Raw genomic sequence first — 20,577 nt, 5'->3', positions numbered from 1 at the left:
GTTATATTCATTCATTATTTGAAACATGTCACTGGGTGAAATGTTTATCAAGTAATTCATTCAATAGAGGTTTGGAGTTTATGTGCAGAAGGCTGTGAATGGAATACTAAGTTTGCTATGGTAGTCCAGCAGAAAATGATCTAGTTGGCATTCACAGGTGTGCATTTGACTATAACTTGTGAAGGCATTACCATCTGAGTTACTTGAGATCTGAGAGCACACTGCTGTGCTTACCAGAAGGCATTGCCTTCAAATTTTGCCTTAGATAGGACCAAGTTCCTCCCAGAGGCTTTCTGCCTTGTAGCTGATTTTCAATGCTCCTTCTCCCCACCCTATAATGGAGCATTTCTACGTTGGACCTCCTTAGGTTGGATGTGATGCATCCCAACTCTCTCTCCATTCATTTCTCTTGCTGATTCCTAGGGGGAATCAGCTACATATTTTCTTGTAGATTCAACAGTCATGGAAGCTGGGGAGGGGAGCATTAGAAAAAGAGTTTGCTGAACAAGCACAAAAACCAGCATCTGGATTGCCAGAACACAGCTGAATGCTGAGAGGGTGTGGTGGACCAACCATCATTCCAGCTCTGGAAGACAGAAAGAGGTGATCCCCGGAGCAAGCTGGTCCAGTAAGCTCTGGGCTTGACTGGAAGATTCTACCTCAACAGAATAATGTGAAAGAACATTCAAATAAGATTCTTAATATAAACCTAGACCTGCACACGATTGCACATACAACTTTGCATATGCACCTGCACACAGGCGTGTACCCCTATACATTTGCCAATGCATACACACACACACACACACACACACACACACACACACACACGCACTACTTGAATGATCTTTAAATAAAGAAAGGATGGAAATAAATAAAAGCATTATTCAGTCATGTTCCATTTTTGTCTGTTGAGTTGATTCTGGTCCCTTTTATCTTCCTCCAAATTTCTCTCTAGGCAAACCGTAGCTTCTCTCTGATCCTGTGTTTTCATCTTTGCACAATCAGCGATGTTTCTATCAAAGTACCTCTATTTATCGAAGGGCTTCTTATCTAGAAAACAGAACCATCCAGACCCTTCTGCAGAAACTCAAAGGCTGATAAAACAGAAGCCCAGGTGACTGCGTAGTATAAAACTGCCTCCGCGGGGTCCATGCATGGACATCAACACAATTCCTTCTACCTGGCTTTGAGCTGAGCTCTGTTTGGTGAACACAGTCACCCTTTATCACAAGTAACTGCTCACTGAATAATGGCTTTGCAGCATACAAATGTGAGAAACAGTTCACCAGAAAAACTACACAAAGCAGAGGCAGAGAGTAGAGGGACAGCAAGCCTGAGAGGGAAAACCAAAGAGGACCATAGACCCAGAAAACATTTTCATACTAAAAGTATGAAGAAAACCTATGGTTGGGGGAGTTCCAGATCTGTGGCATCACAGGAGCCACCACAGGTAATGCTGTTCTTAATGTCAACCATGATGCCTGGAAGGAAAACTTAAGTTCTGTAATATTTGAACATATTTAGTACAGGTTTATACACACATGTATAATATTTTTCAAAAACAATTTCTGATTTTGTCTACTTTGTTTAACTGCGACCCTTAAGGGAATACTATTTTGTACATGAAAACAATGTTCTATTATTTATACTTACAGACTATTTAAAGGTTGGAAATCTATCAGAGAATTGTGTTACCTTATACAGAAGCAGGTGCACTGAACAGATTGGGATACTGCCGTACAAGTCATTTATTTTCTTACTTGTATTGGATCTCATATACCCTAGGCTACCCTCAACCTTGCCACGTAGCTGAGGGTGACCTTGAATCCTGGCCATTTCTACATCTACCTCCCAGGGATTTCAGGTGTGCACCATCACACCTGATCCTTCCAGTGCTGGGGATTGAACTTAGGGCCTTCTAGATTCTGGGTTGGTACTCTCCTAACTCAGTTACCTCCCCAGTTACATTTTACTTTTAAAATTATAAACTTTCCCCCCATCATGGATCTGTTGGTGACAGAAGTATATGGCAGTTTATTTCCCTGCTAGCAATGATGCAAATCCTATTTATACAGAATTACTGAAATGTGTTACCTTGACAGTTTAGGAACAAGAAAAGAGGAGGAGTACCGTTTGTCATGAGTTTCAGTCTTTAATTATGACATTCTTCCTTGATTAGAGTTATAATCACACAGTGCTTTGTATGTCTTGATTACCAGTACAAAATGCAGACTTAATGAAACTCAGGATACTCTTGAAAAGCAAATATGTTTTTCTTTAGACTGTGGAGATTTTTATAGCTTAAACAATTACCTCAACTTGGAGTTTTAGAGTATTCAAATGACTGTACATAAAACAACTCATTTGGGGGATGGGGAGACTTCTCAGTGGTTTCAAGGGCTTGCTATGCAAGCATGGGGAACCAGAGTTCAGATCCTGGAAGCCACATAAAAGCCAAGCACGTTAGCACACATTTGTAATCCCAGTGCACTTGCTGACTAGTCAGCCTAAGCAAAATGGCAATCCTTGACTTCAGCGAAGGACAGACAGGAATCTAACAAGGGAACTAATACTCATCCAAAGCTAGAAGTTACCATAAGCTGGATGGCCTGGAACAATGCCGGCATTCAGGAGGAAGACTCAGGACTGCACCAAGTTTGGAGTCTTGCCTGCGTCTACACAGTGAGTTCCAAACCACTCCGAGCTAGAGGGCAAGGTCCAATTCCATTCGTGTGGTGATTGGGTGAGAACAGCCCTCACTGTCCCCTGTATTCAAATCTTGCCAGTCAGTTGGTGTTCGGAAGGATTAGGAGGTGTGGTCTGGTTGGGGCAGATGCAACTGAGGCTGGCTCAGGTTTGTCAAAAAACCCATGCCATTTCTAGTATCCCAGTATACATCTTTCTTGCCCTTTGAGATGTGCCCTCTCAGCATTGCTACAGTCGTGCCTTTGCTGTGCCATCAGGGTCTCTAACCCTCTCAACCCGTAAAACCAATTAAATACTGTCTTTTATAAGTTTTCTTGATCCTGATGTTTTATAGCAGCAATAGAGAAGAAAATAAGACAGCAATCAAAATGTTTTCCAGGGAGCTTAAATTGTATTCTATTCTTAAGTGGCATTTTTATAGGGTGATATATCAAACAATTGTTCGGAATAATTTGCTTCCTTGATAAGCTAACCTATGGGTGGTTTCTGATTTTAAGCCCAAGAGGGGCCTCTACTGCTCCCCAACATTTCATGATGCCTCTCTTCTTGCTTCCAGAAGATATTTACATCAGGAATTCCAGATAGAAAAGTAGAAATAAACTTGGCAAATTCATTTGTTTGACATGGGGAAGCATGGCAAGTGTTTCTATGTGAGCACAGGGTTTAAACTGCTTTTGGCATCAGATGAAGACTGAGGGCAGAGGGACAATCATGGCCATTGGGTGACCAAGAGAAAATGGACAAGGCCATCTTTCAACCTGGAGGAAACTTTCTAACAATGAAATGTTGCATTTACAAATCTCATTCATTGCTATGATAGTTCTCGAATTACCTTGTCAAATCCAACAGCCAGTATAAATGAAGCAACCTTTAATCAGGCTGGGAGAGGCAAGGACAGATGTAGATATTACACTTCAATTTAGGGAAATAGTCTCAAAATGTCATTAACTTTTGAATTAACAATGAGGCCCGATTGTTTGAAAAAAAAAAAAGTGACATATTTCCCCATTTAGACTATGGGACAAGAAGTTAATTTAAATGCTTAGAGTACATATATTTGAGTAACTTGGTGTCCAATAAATCTTTCAGCGTTAATACAAAAGTGGCATTTATAAAAGCAATCATGAATGTAGCTAGAGGCATGCTTTTCTCAACTGAGACCTTGCAAAGAACCATCCCATTGTTTTGCTTTCACTAGGCTTATATTTTTAGGTCAATTAGAGTGTATAATATAATTCTACATTAATATTTATTATTGGTTACTGACAAACATGGTTCTCTTTGTGTCACATGTAGTGATTTATATAATTTATATAATTTCCCACACCAGCCTCATGAGGCAGATCATTTTCTTTTCATTTTCTAGGTAAGGAGATCAATGTTTAGGATTCGGCTAAGGTCGTATATCTAATGAGCTCTGAGTTCTGTTGCAGCCACCCTGTTAGGACGTTTCTGGGATAACATAATCAGATCTGTAGTGAGAAGGAGAGAGACATCTTCCTCTCATTCTTCATTTTCTATTGGCTTAATATTATGTGTTATGTACTCACACATTCTTAATTCATTCACCCTCCTCATAGGTAATATCTCCCCTCCCACCATCAAACCTGAGTAGAGAGGACTTAGCTGACTTTCCCATCACTCAGTGGGGAAGAAGCTGCCTCATTGGGTGTCTTGGTTTAAGAATACCTTGGTTATTACCTTTCATGACAGGTGAAGGGTGATTGTAGCTGAAGTAGAAACAAGACAAAACATATATTCAACCTTGTTAGAAAAGTTGAAGAAGGGGGCAACCCTGGTCCAGGGACAAAGACTGTTCATCCTCTGTGTTCAAACATCCCCCCACCCCTTGAGCTCAGGCCTTTGGCTTAGTTTTCTGTCCTCTTGCCAATTAATTGGCCTCTAAGCTTACTTAGTCCCCACAGCTATCAAAGAGTGTCCCAGGGCATTAGGAAATATGCACCTCACCTAGCCTCTCCTTCAGTTCTAAAGTTCTGAACTATTCAAAACAGTGTGCTGGGCCACATTTCATATCCCTGCAAAGGAAGCACTTGTTACATGCCTGCCTTCTACCAGTGCTGGTTACCACACGACGTCCAGGGGGGCTAATATTGAGCTCCAACTCACAGCTGGCTTTGTGACACGGAGTAAAACTTCAGACCTTAAAGAGGTGGGACAGCCATGAAGTGTCTTTTTTTTTTGTTTCCTTCTTTTATTAAAAAATAGACTCTTTTCTCCTACAATATATCCTAATAATAGCTTTTCCTTCTTCCACTCTTCCCATCACCTCCTCCTCTTCTCTCCCCTCCCTTCCTCTCCCTTCCTTTCCCCTCCCCTCTGGAACCATGCCCTGTCTGTCTTGTCACTGTAGTAGTCAAGAAGGCAGGTTAGCTGTGCTTAAATATCTTCAGAGCTGGGAAACTTACTACCTTTGGCTCTCACATGTTCCCAGCTTTGTCTGAACATCATACCTTTGTGGAAATTCACTCCAACAGTCCTACTCGCATTGGGTGCTCATAGTCCTCTTAGAAGGAAGATGTTAGATTTAAACTCCTTTCTAACTGCTCAGTCTTTAGCGTGGACAGGTTGGAAAGAAGGAGAGAGAACATTATTTTCTCTTTCAGCATGATAATTGCCAGTGATGTTTAAAAGAAAGTGGATGGAAAGTGACAAGTGAGCAAAAAGCAATGTCACCTTTCAGGGGAGGCTAAAAGCAAGTGTGAGTTAACACAAGTTAAAGGGGCCCAAGCCCGTCATTTACATTTTGACTTGAAATAGGAGAGAAAAAAGAAACCACAATCAAGAGATTAAAAACAATAAAAAACAGTGGATGCTGTAAACTCTATACATAAATCGAGCCAACCATCTTATACACTTTATAGATAACAGACTAATCTACAGTAAGTCTTGCTATTTCCTGAGATATTTATAGGGCTCTATGATATGCATGATAAATGGTATGTGTGTGTCCTTGTGTGTGTGTATGTGTGTGTGTATATGTGTGTGTGTATGTGTGTGTGTGTTTGTGTCCATGTGTGTGTGTATATGTGTGTGTTTTTGTGTCCGTGTGTGTATGTGTGTGTGTGTATATGTGTGTGTATATGTGTGTGTATGTGTGTGTGTATGTGTGTGTGTTTGTGTCCATGTGTGTGTGTATATGTGTGTGTGTATGTGTGTGTGTGTATGTGTGTGTGTGTATATGTGTGTATATGTGTGTATATATGTGTGTGTATATGTGTGTATGTGTGTGTATGTGTGTGTATATGTGTGTGTATATGTGTGTATGTGTGTGTGTATGTGTGTATGTGTGTGTATGTGTGTGTGTATGTGTGTGTGTATATGTGTGTGTGTATATGTGTGTGTGTGTATGTGTGTGTGTGTTTATGTCCATGTATGTGTGTGTGGTGTATGTGTGTGTATGTGTATGTGTGTATGTGTGTGTTTGTGTCCATGTGTGTGTGTATATGTGTGTGTGTATGTGTGTGTGTATTTATGTCCATGTATGTGTGTATATGTGTTTTTGTGTGTGTGTGTGTGTGTGTTTGTGGCCATGTATGTGTGTGTGGTGTATGTGTGTGTATGTGTGTGTGTGTATGTGTGTGTTTGTGTTGTGTGTGTGTGTGTGTATGTGTGTTTGTGTGTGTGTGTGTGTGTATGTGTATGTGTTTATGTCCATGTATGTGTGTGTGTGTGGTGTGTGTGTGTGTGTGTGTGTGTGTGTGTGTGTGCTGTGTATATTTTACTACCAATACCTTTACAGGACATGCTGAGTGACACCATTATATCATAAGAAAAGTATTTGTTATCCTTATATGTCATCTGGAAAAATGTATTACTGATAAAATGGCCTCTTAAAAGGAGACTCATGGCAGATAATGAATTTTAGTCAGAAGATATTTCTGAACGAGTCAGGGTGGTGGTCAGAACTCCTACAAACAGGCCTGTAGCTATCCTGTATTCCTGCCTGGGGTAAAAATAGCAAGACTCCAAAATCACTCTCATCTAAAGGTACTGAATACCACAAACCAAGGAAAGTTAGTTTCAAGAGCAAAGTGTAATCAGTGCTGTCCTCTATCCAGCTATCAATACAGCTAAACATAAAGTTAGTTAAATCCATTTGTTTGTGACAAGTCACAAGTAATTATTTAAACAAAGTTGCACGTACTTATCATGGAAACCCTGAGTACCCAATGCTAGATCTTGGGACATTATTTGAAATCAAGTTAAAAAAAAATAGTACAACACAACTTTTAGGCATTTCCATCTAAATTCAGAATTGGCAAGGAATGAAATATCCCCAAAGGTGTTATTAAGGCTTTCTGATAAGCTCCCCTTGTGCCAACAGTCTAAAATGGGTTTCTTCTGATTTTGCCATACTGTTTTTCAATTGGGTCCAGTTGAAATTTCAACAATGAAGTGAACAGTCTGACGTGGGGTCTAGACCCATACAAACTATTGTTCAAAGTGTACTAGAGTTTTAAGAGACAATAGCCTATATTTATATCTGGATCCTAAGAGTCACTGGGGTGTGTGCTGCTGAAGTTACTTACCTAAAGTTAAAGGAAGTGCAAAAGATACCATTTTAGGATTCAGATGACCCTATTTTCCCTGCATCTTTCTTATAAAAGTTAAGTCAGGCAGACTGGCCCCTCAGCCACCACTGTGCCTCCTGACCAATCACCGTTTCTGTGGTTTCTCTACCTCTTCCTCAGAGCCATCTGCTCTGATCACATTTCTCAACCAATGCTTTCCACTTGTAAGTAATTCGTATGTCTCCCCATAACAAATCTGAATGGAGATCTAACAGTATACATAGTGACACATATTTAAATATGCATAGTAACAGAGAAAAACAAAATCTTGCTAGTTCTTAATGAAATGAAGAAAGCTTCCCTTTGTAGAATTTTGATGCAGAGTCCTTACACACGGAGATTAGACATGGAAAGACAGGGAGTCGGCCATTTTCTTCTTGTCCACATTCACTCATACCACATATGACCATTGTTGTTTTTACCATTTGTTAGAGTCTCCCAGGTTAGAAAACTTACAGCCATTCCTAGATTAGGGTCCCCTGGAGGGTGGCTCATGGTGTGGGTTGAGAGACATGGTGAGAAGGTCATAGCTTTTAATCCTTTCATACAAACAAACCATCAACATCTTATCAAAGACAGCGACTTCAGTTTCAACAATGGTGAGAAAGCAGGCAAATGAGTTAGAGAAGGGAGGCCATAGCCTCTTTAGCGGGGGTAAAGAACACTTTATTCCAGCTGCAAATGCAGTTAGGGTCTCTAGTAGCTCTGCATACTTTTATTATTTGACCTTCTATTCACTGAGTTCCCCTCCCCTCCCTCCCTCCCTCTCTCGTTTCTCTCTCTCTCTCTCTCTCTCTCTCTCTCTCTCTCTCTCTCTCTCTCTCTCTCTCTCTCTCTCTCTGTTCCTCAAACAGGTGTACTAGCTTATTTGCTGCCTCTGCAGAAAACCAATCACAGATGATGTGAAACCCGATTCTAAAAACGTCTTTCAAATGTTGGGAGTGACAGCTCCAAATTAGGTGCCCACTGGACTCGCCTGCCCTCACTCAAGACCCGGATGCTATGGTAGATCAGCAAACCCAGAGGTAGCATGCTTTCCTTGCCCTCTCCTTCAATGTGAGTGCGTTCGCCACCGAATATCAGCACAGTTCATTCAACCACCAGGAAAAAGGAATAGTCTAGGTTATTGCAAAGGCAGGGGTGGATACAACTAACACAGGGAGATGGGGCTTTCACTACACCATTTATATGAGCAAGGGAGAGATGATCAACTCCCCGTGTCAACCGTCAAAGAGCTCAAGAATAATTTTTAAATGCAGGACGTTATTTCTCCGGGGCTTTGGTGTTTTCTGCCTCTGGCTGCCGCCACCTTCAGTAGTGTGCCAAGCTGTGGCACCGTTGATTTACTTCTACAGAAGCAGTACTCCATCAATGTCCCCTAGCTGCCACTGCCACCAAGCTCTCCCTGTCCCCGGGCATCTTGCTTACAGAAGGAAATTATTCACTTGCTTGTACGCTACATGCAAAACAAACTATTTTTAGGTGTTTACATCTATCACCTCATTTTGCCATCAGGGCTGGGTTGGGGAATGTGGAGAAGGACAAAGGGTGGGAGAGCATTTAAGCTTTACCTTAGAAAAAAGGAAGAGGAAAAAGAAGAGAGAGTAACAAGCTTGCTGACTGTGACACAGGTTATCATAGGCAGTGACAGAGAAATGTGCAGACAGTTCCAGCGACTGTCACATGAGCTCTGTCTTGTGCTGCCAGGGAGCAGTACAAAGTGGACAGTCAATGATGATGGTGGCTGTGCACACATTTTTTTTTCTTTTCTACTCTAGAGAGGCTGTGCAGAGTTCCTGCTTAGGGACTCATCTGACTTTCAAAATGGAAGGAGGCCTCTTAAATTACTTTTCCGATGGACTTAATAGAATGCACAGGCATCAACATTTTCTCTTTTAGGCTTTGATTATTCTCATTTTGTTTTGGTTAATATTTACATTTTTGAAATGAGATTTTATTTATACATAGTAAAACATTTGCATCTGTTCAAGTATGGCTTCCTGATGCTAGTTTTCCTTGGTGTGGTGTGTGGTGTGTGGTGTGTGGTGTGTGGTGTGTGGTGTGTGGTGTGTGGTGTGTGGTGTGTGGTGTGTGGTGTGTGGTGTGTGGTGTGTGGTGTGTGGTGTGTGGTGTGTGGTGTGTGGTGTGTGGTGTGTGGTGTGTGTGTGTGTGGTGTGTGGTGTGTGGTGTGTGGTGTGTGTGTTTTGTAGTTGTTGTTGGGGGTGGTGGTTTTGTTTGCTGTTTGCTTTGTGTGTGTTTTACTTTTTGTTTGGTTGTTGTTTTGTGTGCATGTGTGTATGTGATTGTGTGTGTTTTGTTTTTGTTTGTTTGTTTGTTTTTTGTGTGTTGTTGTGGTGTTTGTTTGCTTGTTTGTTTGTTTGGTGTGCATGTTCAGATGTAGGCCAGAGGACAACACTGGGAACTTTCTCCATCTTTTCTAGTTTACTGGGGTCTCTCACTGAACATAGAGTTCACTAATTTCACTGGACTACCTGGGCGACAAACTCCGGGGATCCTCGTCAGCCTTGGGTCTGTACGTGTGCATTGCTGCATCTGACATTTTTATGTTAGTATTAGGGATCTGAACTCAGTTCTCCACACTTGCATGGTAAAGTGCCTGATGGACTAGGCTATCTCCCCAGTCTCGGTAATACTAATTTTCAAAATTATTTCCTAAAGTACATAATACACTTACAAAAATACAGAAAGAAAATATTGAGGCAAAACATAGAATGTATGTAGGGTGTATTCTCCACGAGGTTACTGGATGTAAAAGAAGTAGATATTTGGAAAAAAATACCAGATAGAAATCTGTGTTCTGAGAGGACAGTAGCAGGTGCCTAGGTTCTATCAAGGGGGGAAGAAAGTGTGTATTCTCGTCATAGAGGATATAGCATGATACAGGAGCCAAGCATCTGATAATTTCAGACTCTAAAGTTGAGTAGCTAACAGGAGGGGTGACTCGGTGTTAAACCGCCACACTACCTTCTTCAGTCATGTTTTAGAACAATGGACAGAACGGATGAAGCAGAATAGGTAGTGGTCCAGTATGCCTGCACTGGAGATGTAAGTGGACCCAGGTGAGAAAGCCATGCAGACCAAGAGAATCTGTACCTACATGAAGTTCAGGCACACACACACACACACACACCTACACACACACAACACAACACACACACAAAACACACACATGCACACACACGCACACACACACACACACCACACACACACACACACACACACACACACACACAAATTATATGCAGTAGGGTGAACTAGCATTTTCACCCTATAGTTGAGGTGAAATTTTATAGTTGAGCTCTGGAATATAATGCACACACATAGAGACAGACTCTTTAGGTGGTTTATGTATGCACACATATGAAAATGTATGTAGTTCCAAGATCCTGGCTTCTAGCCCACTTTTTCCAGGTCTGTCCTCACTACCTACCTGCCTTCGAGCCCCAGCAATATCCCTGATTCATCTGTTTTGTAATCCATCTCTCCCTCTTCCCGTGCTCCGTGCCCGCGGTTTCCACGCTCACATTCCACTGCTCCATATATTTTGTTTGAAGTGCTCTCTCACAGCCCTCTCCCTTCCTCATTTATCGAGACTTATTCACTCATAAATTCAGCCTCTCAAATGTGCAGGGTGCTCTGTGAGATGCACTCCATCCCTGTCTCTGCCGAGCTCGTCGCCTGTCAGGACAGGCCGGCAGACACTGAAAAATAAGGATCATTATTTGTCAATAATAGTGAGGTTTAGGAAGTGCGCCACGTGGATGGTGCCAAGTCTAATGCCAGGGTGGCTGTGCAGGGTTTCCAGAGAACGAGTTATATAGGTTTGTAGTGTGAGGGAGAATATGGGACAGCCGAGGCCAACTTAAAAGCACGAGGTTTCTACTGGAATAGAAGTGGGTTCGTTGCTAAGGCTTGCATGCTCTGAAAACTTGAGAGCCTCAGGCTTCAGAATAGCTTATTGGCAGAGCACTTGGCTAGAATGGGAAAATCTGAATTTTGATTCCCAGCACCAGATAAAAAGAAACAATGGTAAGAACGACGGCAATGGTGAAAATGGTGAGTACTGGGAGTTGCTCATATTGGTTTTGCGAGCATGTTGGCCACGTTGCATTCCACCAAATAGAGCAGAGCATCCTAAACCTACACTATACACATCAGAAGAGTCTTTTTCCAGCCACGATACTCTTAGAACGTGCCTTTGTGGAGTTCTTTGAATCCACAAAGATTACTGTTCGTCTTGTTTAATGCCACGGAAAAGTCATTTGAAGGAAAACTCCTAAAGACTAGGAGTCTTAACTCCTAAAAGCATGTTAGTGACTGTTGTGAGGGTGACGTTTGATTTGACTGATTTGACTGACAGGTGAACTCAGCGTGTCTCCAATGGGATCACACAAAGCCACTGCGTTGTCTAGACTTGCAGTAAAATGCAAATAGCCCATCACGAAGGGTACAAGGCCCTGGGATCAATCCATGGAGAAGCCCTTTGGCTCTTGAGCTTGGATTGATTCCCTGTTTTAACTTTTGACTGTCTTCTATATTTCTAAGTATGTTTCCTAGTCAGTGTCCTGCCCTCAATTTGGTTTGTTTCAGTGTTCGGAAGACGGAAGACATTTAAAGTCTCTAGGCTATGCTAAGGTGCACCTTCTGTGCTCACCCAGCACTCAGCCTGTGACTCTGCCCGCATTCTCAGAGTTAACTCTGCCATGACTATCTACACCTTTAAATAACAAGTAGCAGAGACGTCTCTTTGAAACAAGACATGCACTTACTGACAGTGAACATTAGTGAGAGAGTTGTAAATCTCAACGACTCGAAGGGGAATAAAATTCAGAAGAAGAGCCTTCCCACAAGTCACCACTAACACGTAGGAGTTGCACCGTCACTTCTAATGTCTGTTGGAGCTCCTTGTTGCTTTTAAGGCAGAACCTGAAAACATTAACCACTGAAGACACTCTCAACAAAGGAAGGTGGGCAATCTGAGGCCTTTTGAGTTTGATGTAGTTTTTAAAATATAAATATTTAAGTAAGAAAGTACTTCCAGAGTTCTTTGTAGGATTTCTATGGGAAATAGATGAAAGGCCTATGATCTATTTTTTTTTCCCCCTTTAGCTGTGGTTTCTTCTACCTTGGTCCCATTTCTATCCCCATCTCCATCCCCATCTCCATCCCCATTATCTCCATCCTTGTCCCTACCCTCATTCCGACCCCATCCTCCTCTTGCTCTCGCTCCTCCTCTCTCTACCTATTTTTATCTCTATCTCTCTACATTTGTCCCTCCGTGTAATTTATTTACTTAGGTTGTATCAGAAACAATATGCCATAGTTCATGAGCCTGACAGCATTGAGAAGGTATAAGATTCCTAAAGAAACAGTACATATCACTCCAAATAGATAGATAGATATGCATAGAGGAATCACAGAGAAATTCATCAAATTGGAATCCAGGACATGTCGATATGTTAGTAGGAAGCTCAGAAATCTGATAAAAATATTTTTATAGTTTTGAAAGGCTTTTCATTTTTTTTTTATAAAGCATAGCATTTCTCTGGCCCTTTGAGCTTCTGAAGATTATTATATGAAGTTTATACTGCATGTGTCCCAGACTCGCTCCTTTGCTTCCCAAAATAATTCATCTCCTTCAGTAACACTCTCTTCAAAGTGGATTTATTTCTAACCCTTTCACACGTAGCCGGGCACAAAGTGAGGTGCTTTAACTTGAAGTTGCCAGTCACAGGGCAGGAAGCGCAGCAAGTTTTATCTTCAGCCTTCACATCCAGTATTCTCGGGACGGAACTCATGGAAACGGATCTACAGTCAGGTTAGAAATGCCGGAGCAAGGCGTAAGGCAGAAGCAGCCGCTGGGATGGAAGTGTTCCTCATGATCCGGGGCCACAAGACCATCATCTTTAAGGACTCCGAGGAATCGAGCACCGTGTTTGAATTGAAGCGCATCTTGGAGGGCATCCTCAAGCGGCCGCCAGGGGAGCAGCGGCTGTACAAGGACAACCAGGTCCTCCATGATGGAAAAACTCTGGGCGAGTGCGGCTTCACCGATCAGACAGCAAGGCAACAGGTCACAGCCACAGTGGACCTGGCCTTCCGAGCAGATGACACCTTCGAAGCTCTGTGTATTGAGACCTTCTCCAGCCTTCCGGAACTGGAGATGTGATGTGATGAAGCCACAGAATTCTGGAGGCAGTGCCAATGAACAAGCTGTGCAGTGAGGGCCTTAGGCCTACCCCCTAGAAACCCTCCCCCCCAATAAAAAAGAGTTGGCTGTCAAAAAAAGAGGAATGCCTGAGCAAGTTTAATTCAAAGTATTTGTTAAATGATTTCCTTTACTAGTTCAACAGTTTTACAGAATAAACCACATTAAAATTTTTTTCCACATTGTTTGTATATATGTGGAAAGGGAAGGTGGTGCTCACTCCATGGTGCATGTGGAGTTCAGAAGACGACTTGAAGGAGTCTGTAGTCTCTTTCTACAATGTAGGCTCCAGGGATCAAAGTGAGATCATGAGTCTGGGTGACAGATATCTTCCCTAATGAACCATCCCGTCAGCCCCCATAGTTTCTTCCAAATTAGCTTTGTATCCTCTTTTCTTGTGTAGCTTTAGGAACTAAGCATGTGCCTATGAATTGGTCCACGCTCATGTTCCATTAAGAGATCTGGGCCACCACTGTAACTTGTGCACTCCACCTCTTCTTCTAGCTTAGTTGTTTTCCCCCTTAAGTTGAACTGTCAGAAGCTAAGCCTGTAGTTCTACTAACAGATCCTAGTATGCGCGCGCGTGCGTGTGTGTGTGTGTGTGTGTGTGTGTGTGTGTGTGTGTGTGTGAGAGAGAGAGAGACAGAAAGACAGAGACAAGAGAGACAGAGAGAGAGACAGAGAGAGACAGAGAGACAGAGAGAGAGAGAGACAGAGACAGAGACAGAGAGACAGAGAGAGACAGAGAGTCAGAGAGACAGAGACAGAGACAAGAGAGAGACAGAGAGACAGAGAGAGAGAGAGAGAGAGAGAGAGAGAGAGAGAGAGAGAGAGAGAGAGAGAAACATGCAGCAGCACAGGTGATAATTAACGAGAGATTTTTTTATTCCATTTATTTTAAAGCTATCTTCCGTACACGGAGCCACCGAGCTAGCACCACAGCCCTGGTATGATTCTCAATTTAACATAGGAAACCAGGAGTCAGGGGATCATGGGATCTATGCGTACTGATTGCTTGTAGAAGTAGCACTCTTAACTACTGAGACATTTATCCTTATATTTTCATTTCTTTAGTGTCTTAAATGTTTAGGCATACGAAACAAAGTCTAATCTGTGAATTGCTTTGCAAGCACCCATCCTTTAACCTGAGCAGGTAGCTAGGATAGGCTGTCAAAAACTCCTGGTTTGGTAGGGGTCACCTCCTTAGGCCAGTGTGGGTTCATCTCAGCAGAAACTATTGAGAGTTGTGGACTCCAAATGTGATTCCAATTGTGATTCCATTTACTAACTCACTTTGCCACTGGCTTCCTTTATACCATTTGCGTGCCATACCGATTTGGGCAAGCAGGAAAAAAAAAATCTCAACTTCTGCTAACATTTTTCAATCCGTGGTGTGCACTTCTTAATTTTTTCTGAAATCATGTCCCGAGGGAAGGGGGGATGATTATGTAAGCAGTACAGTTTAGAGGTGTGGCTTCTGTAATTGCACTGGCGATGCTCATTTTGTCTTTACCTTTGAAAAATCTACAACTGTTGAGAAGGGAGAGAGAGAGTGACTGTATGTGCCCAACCTGTCTGGTACATCTGCAGTGCAACCACTATTTATAACACTAGGGGAAAATTGCAGGAGAGGTGATAGAAAGATTGAGGTGTAAGGCACCTGCTGTTAGACAGTGTCCCCCAGACATTGCAAATAGATCAACCCAAGAAGTCTCAACAATGTAGTTGCCCAAACAAGACTATCATAATGACAATATTATTGGTATGTCAATGTGGACATGGGAAATTTCACATGGTCCCACTCCTAGGTGAAGAGCTACAGGTGATCAACGGCTGCTGGGAAATGAAGAATCAGTCTTCTCCCATCTAAGCTCTCATATAGTTGTCCAAGTCTAAGTGGTCAGTCCTGGACACACATCTGTATTAGCAATAGTCAATAGATTTGATATGTTTTATATGTACCTGTAGATATGTATATATCATATATGCAACAATACTAATTAAAGAAGAGGTTGCAATTTTGGGGGGAGGGGATGTCCATGAGAGAATTGGCTAGGGGAGAGAGAAGCAGGAATGGTATAGGCACAGTGCTCATGTATGAAGTCCTCAAAAGAAAATACTACAAAACTTATCAATATGATTACAAACTCCTTTGGAAGGTCTTTAAAGCCGCTCCATCGTATGTGCTATAGCTCTTGATTCTTGCACAGAATGAAGCCATGAATATTGTGATTGGTGCCATGGTTTCCCCTTGAGACACCAAGTTCAATGAAAGTTCTACAAGGGAGAGATTTACAGCCAGTTTATATATTTATTCTGAGGGGCATCCCCTGAGTGTTTCTAGAAGCTACCCAACCTCAGTCTATGTTACTTGAAGATGAAAAAAAATGCTGGCTTTGCAATGGGAGCCTGCTGATACTCTGGTTAAGTCAGCATCCACACTGTGAGATGATAAAAACACTTTGATGAGGTATTTGACAAGCTAAGTACTTTAAGAGGGGTGTGAGGGGAGAAGACTACAAGATTGAGGACACAGCCACAAAGTAAGCAGATTTGAACAACAGATAAAAACCAAACCAAAACAAAAACCCACACACGATAAGGGGAACCTCCAAGTCTTTTCTTTGTGGGAGTCATAGAACCATTAGATCTTAAGTGTGAGACACTAATCTAAATACATCAGAAACCAATGCTATTGGTCCATGGAAGGTTTAATGTAGTTTTTCTCTTATAATCATTGCCCAAGGACTTCACTCACCTTGAACATCAGCAAAGTCTTTCATGATGTGAAATTTTAATTCTCTATTTATTCTCTGTGGTGTGGTGTTTGTACAGGTAGGATGGAGGAAGGCCTGACATTGAATGTCATACTTGAAAAAGATGCATGTCCCTTGTTTCCTTAGCCAACTGATGTATTCTGTCAGATGAGAGCAGGACAGTCACTGTCAAAGGCTAGAACACCACAATGACTTAACTATGCATGATGGAAAATCTTTCTCCTGGGATGGCTGACAGCAGTCTCTGTGTGACTTTTAGAAGGTCTACCTTCCCTTGTTGAGGTTGGCTCAAGGATTTTGAGAATAGCCTGTAATTCCTTCTGCACCAAGGTGAACCACAAAATGTCTTAGGTGTTATCTGTCCCCTCATGAGGAAAGTCAGCACTACCCCTGCATGGCTTTAGGGCTGGGAGTGTGCCAGTCATTTGCCACAGAATGACAAATTACATCCCTGCCACTATTAGAGCTGGGGCAGTTTTCACCACAGCATCCTCCAGATGGGCCTAATTAAACTATTAGCCAATAAGCAAGGTCTGACAGCTCCATTAGGAAACTCATGTGCTTAAACAAACAGCACAGAATAAATAGTATCTTCATGCGAGTTCTTCATATGCGCTGCCCTACCTCCATAAGTACAATTTTCAAAGGTGCATCCTTAGCACCTCCGATGAGACTACCTGGGCTCTGGCAGCCATTTTTTCTACATTTCACAAATCAATAGAGGCATGCCTTGAGCCGTGTATTATTGCTTGCTATGAAGGAGGGAAGCAACACTCCTGCCAGCTGACAGCTATGCTCGTTTCCACTGTCAGCCCTACCCGGTCTGTTGATTTCATCTATAAAATCCACATAGCCCCTTTTTCTGACTGACCAATGTGTCTAGAATTGTCTTATAAATCAGGAATGGTAGTCCTGTGTGAACTAAATGCATTTCTTAAACATACAGGAGTTTTAGACAAATGTTCTTGCCATTTGTAATAATTATCAGCGTCTAAGAGACACGGTCCATGTGTAATAAATAAAGACACCAAGAACAATGTGGTATATATCGTGAGCTTCTTGGTCCCAGGTACTCATAGAGCTAGAGAGGAGCTGGGGCTACCAAGAACTGCCAGCTTTGCCTTCTCTGTATCTTTGATGGTGATGACCCACATAGCAATTCTGATTCCTGACTGTTGAGACTTATCACTTAAACCCAACCTGAGATTCCCAGCAGGAGCCTGTCTGAGAATAGACCGCTCTCTCCATTCATCCCCGTCTTTCAATATATATGGTTCCCAGGACACTTTAGAAAAACAGCAGTGGAAAACATGAGTTCATTTGAACAAGTAAATTAAGAGAATAAATGCTCTAAAAGTGTACCAGGAATCAAGGCACCAGGAATGCCCAAGAGGTCCTACTTCAGACTGTCACAGGACCTACTGGCATTTCACACCACCCTCATCCAGTCCATCAATGTCGCATGATAGACTGTGTATCACTCCTTTACTTGCCTCCCCCTCAACCCCCTCTCTCCTGTACCACCTACTGCGAACTGATTACACCCTGCCAGCCTTGTAAATTTGAAATCCCAACCTCTCTAAGTGATAGCTTCAGGATATGAGAGTTGGAAGTGGGTAAAGTCTATATGAACCGTATTAAAAAGAGACCCTACTATTTTTCTAGCCATCTTTGTACCATACAGAGGCATGAGAACTACTCATCTGAAGTCAAGGGAGAGAAGCCCTTGGCAGAAAGAGTAGTTCCCCAATCTCAGACTCCAATCTCCTAGCTGGGAGACAATTCTTTTGTTCATGACCACTTTGTCTGTGAATTTTCTGGAGGAGAGGAAGTCATCACCTGATGTCAGTATGACATTAATCCCATCCGTTTACAATCTACGGTCTGTTTCTGACCAAAGCCTGCCTCCCCACTGATCAGAGCAAAAGCCACATTCTACCCAGAATCCCATAAGACTTTTGATTCTTCTTTTGTCAAGCCCCTATCTCACCAAGTCCACTACACGTGTGCCTCAGTTCTCTTTCTTTGTATCCCTCCAAAGACAAGAACTGTGGTCTGAATACTTTCCTGTGATTCTTCTCTGGCTACCCCGCTGAAATGTTTTTCCACCATTCAGCAAACTTAATTTCCTTCTGCCGGCTTAGAGTCTACATTTTGTAGAGTCTCCTTTATCCCAGACTCCAGAGCCCTGCCTGGCCTCACAATTCATGCTTTAACTGAACTCCCCTTTCTGCCCTTTTCCTCGTTTTCCTTGCCCCCTTGATCCCTTGTACCCTAGTTTGTTGCAAGATTAACAGTGCACAGTTCCTTGTGACTTTTGCTTCCTTTCCTCTGTCTACTTCCTCTAGAACATACAATCCTCCATAGGTGGTGCTTTCTCATTTTATCCCAGATATATTTCAGTGTGAACCAGCCCCAGATTCAGACCAAGTCCTCCAGAAGCTGGTCCTGAACTCCGTACGTACAATTCTGAACTTCGGACCACGCTGCCTCCACCTCCCGAGTGCTGGACTACAGCTGTGCACCGCCATGCAGATGAGCTGCTGGAGATTCAGTCCAAGACCTCTGTGTATGCTACAAAAGCTCTCTTTCAGCTAAGTCACATGCTCTGTACCAAAAACATCTTTCTATAAACACTATTTGGTAATGACAGTCACATAACACATGTGTGATTATGGTACCTTTCAAGGAAAGCATTCTGGAATTAGGCCAGCCCACACGTGTCTTCCTAGGGATAAAAGATACTCTTTCTTCAGGGGTACCTGACACCATATCTTCTGTTTTTGTTCTCACCTCCGGTCCAGCCTCTGATCGCAATGGTCTAAATATAAGCGTCCACAATGAAACATTAAAGTTGTGTTGAACTATTGATAAGACCGAGGTAGCTGAAATGACAGCATTTCTGTTTTCTTCATTTACTTGTTATTTATGGCATTGTGTTCACTACAACTATAATAACTGAGGGATATGACAGAGGTCAGAGGGAATCTTTTACTTCTCCATATAAGGAATACAAAGAGAGGCAGAGAGGACAGGGAGGGGAGTAGTTGGAGCCTGCAATTGCAGCTTTTTTTCTTGTGTTTCTTTGTGGGGCTACTGAACACACAAGCATCCACCATCCTGACAGACAAGCTGTAGAATAACTGAAGGCTGCTTAAGGAATCTATGACATGATGTTATGGAAGAGGGCGACCTCTTTGAAACCCCATGGTCCGTGTACATGAGGCGGATCTGGAAAAGCCGTTTCTGGCAGATCTTCAGATGGGCTTTCTGCTTTCATTTTCTCAAGGCTCATTGGGTCCATTTGGAGTAAACAGTCTTCATTAGTAGTCTGAGAACACCTCTGCAATGCATACTTAATTATAACTAATTTGCTATCAATTAGCCATTTGTCGTAATACAACCACTCTACAGCAGTCTTGGGTGCCTAACGGTCATGGGGAAGGAGAACCAACAGCTTCTCTTGTTTCTAAACATTCTATTTTTTGGGTCAAAGTTTAGCATTTCAGTTGATCCTAGAGAGAAGGTGAAATACTACATTAGAAAGGTGGATTAAAGGAATATAATTGAAGGCTGGATAATGCCCCTTTGTTAAAAATCTCCCTTGTGGGCACAAGTGACATTGGCAGGAAATTCATGGTTAGCATGCCCTGTAACTTGTCAGATTCAATGTCTAAAAGTTTTAAATACTTGGCATTCTGGTTCATGATTACAACTGTGGTTGACAATTAGCTTCTCCTGGTTAGAACAGAGGATATAATTTTTTTTTATGTTTATACTTTATATGAGCTTAGACATCAATTGTTTCCAATAAAATTTGTATTGGGGGTTTACTGGATAGTTTTGTGTGTCAACTTGACACAAGCTGGAGTTATCACAGAGAAAGGAATTTCCTCCCTTGAGGAAATGCTTCCATGAGATCCACCTGTAAGGCATTGTCTTAACTAGTGATCAAGCGGGGAAGGTCTAGCCCATTGTGGGTGGTGCCATCCCTGGGCTGGGAGTCCTGGGTTCTATAAGAAAGCAAGCTGAGCAATCTAGAGGAAGGAAGTTAGTAAGTAACATCTCTCCATGGCCTCTGCATCAGCTCCTGCTTCCTGATCTGCTTGAGTTCCAGTCCTGACTTCCTTTGGTGATGAACAGCAATGTGGAAGTGTGAGCTGAACAAACCCTTTCCTCCCCAACTTGCTTCTTGGCCATGATGTTTGTGTAGGAATAGAAACCCTGACTAAGACAGGGGGTAAGCTATGAGTTTTCTCAGTTACTCAGA

The 20,577-nt window shown here is 42.3% G+C and overlaps 2 protein-coding genes across 5 annotated transcripts in view; one reads left to right on the top strand and one right to left on the bottom strand.

The window, feature by feature from the left end:
- Positions 1 to 20,577, bottom strand: part of Adarb2 (adenosine deaminase RNA specific B2 (inactive)) — a 542,810-nt gene that overhangs the window by 444,527 nt on the left and 77,706 nt on the right. The window lies entirely within an intron of this gene.
- On the top strand, positions 13,186 to 13,572 carry LOC116883608 (elongin-B-like). Its single transcript, XM_032884796.1, has one exon. The coding sequence runs from the start codon at positions 13,186 to 13,188 to the stop codon at positions 13,489 to 13,491; it is 306 nt and encodes a 101-aa protein (XP_032740687.1). The 3' UTR covers positions 13,492 to 13,572.

This window comes from Rattus rattus, chromosome 14, assembly GCF_011064425.1.
Source record: "Rattus rattus isolate New Zealand chromosome 14, Rrattus_CSIRO_v1, whole genome shotgun sequence".
Lineage (NCBI taxonomy): Eukaryota > Metazoa > Chordata > Mammalia > Rodentia > Muridae > Rattus > Rattus rattus.
The sequence above is the reverse complement of the archived record's forward strand: the minus strand, read 5'-3'. Positions and strand labels throughout refer to the sequence as shown.

Coding starts and splice junctions, on each gene's coding strand:
- LOC116883608 (XM_032884796.1), top strand. CDS start 13,186: ATGGAAGTGTTCCTCATGATCCGGGGCCACAAGACCATCATCTTTAAG.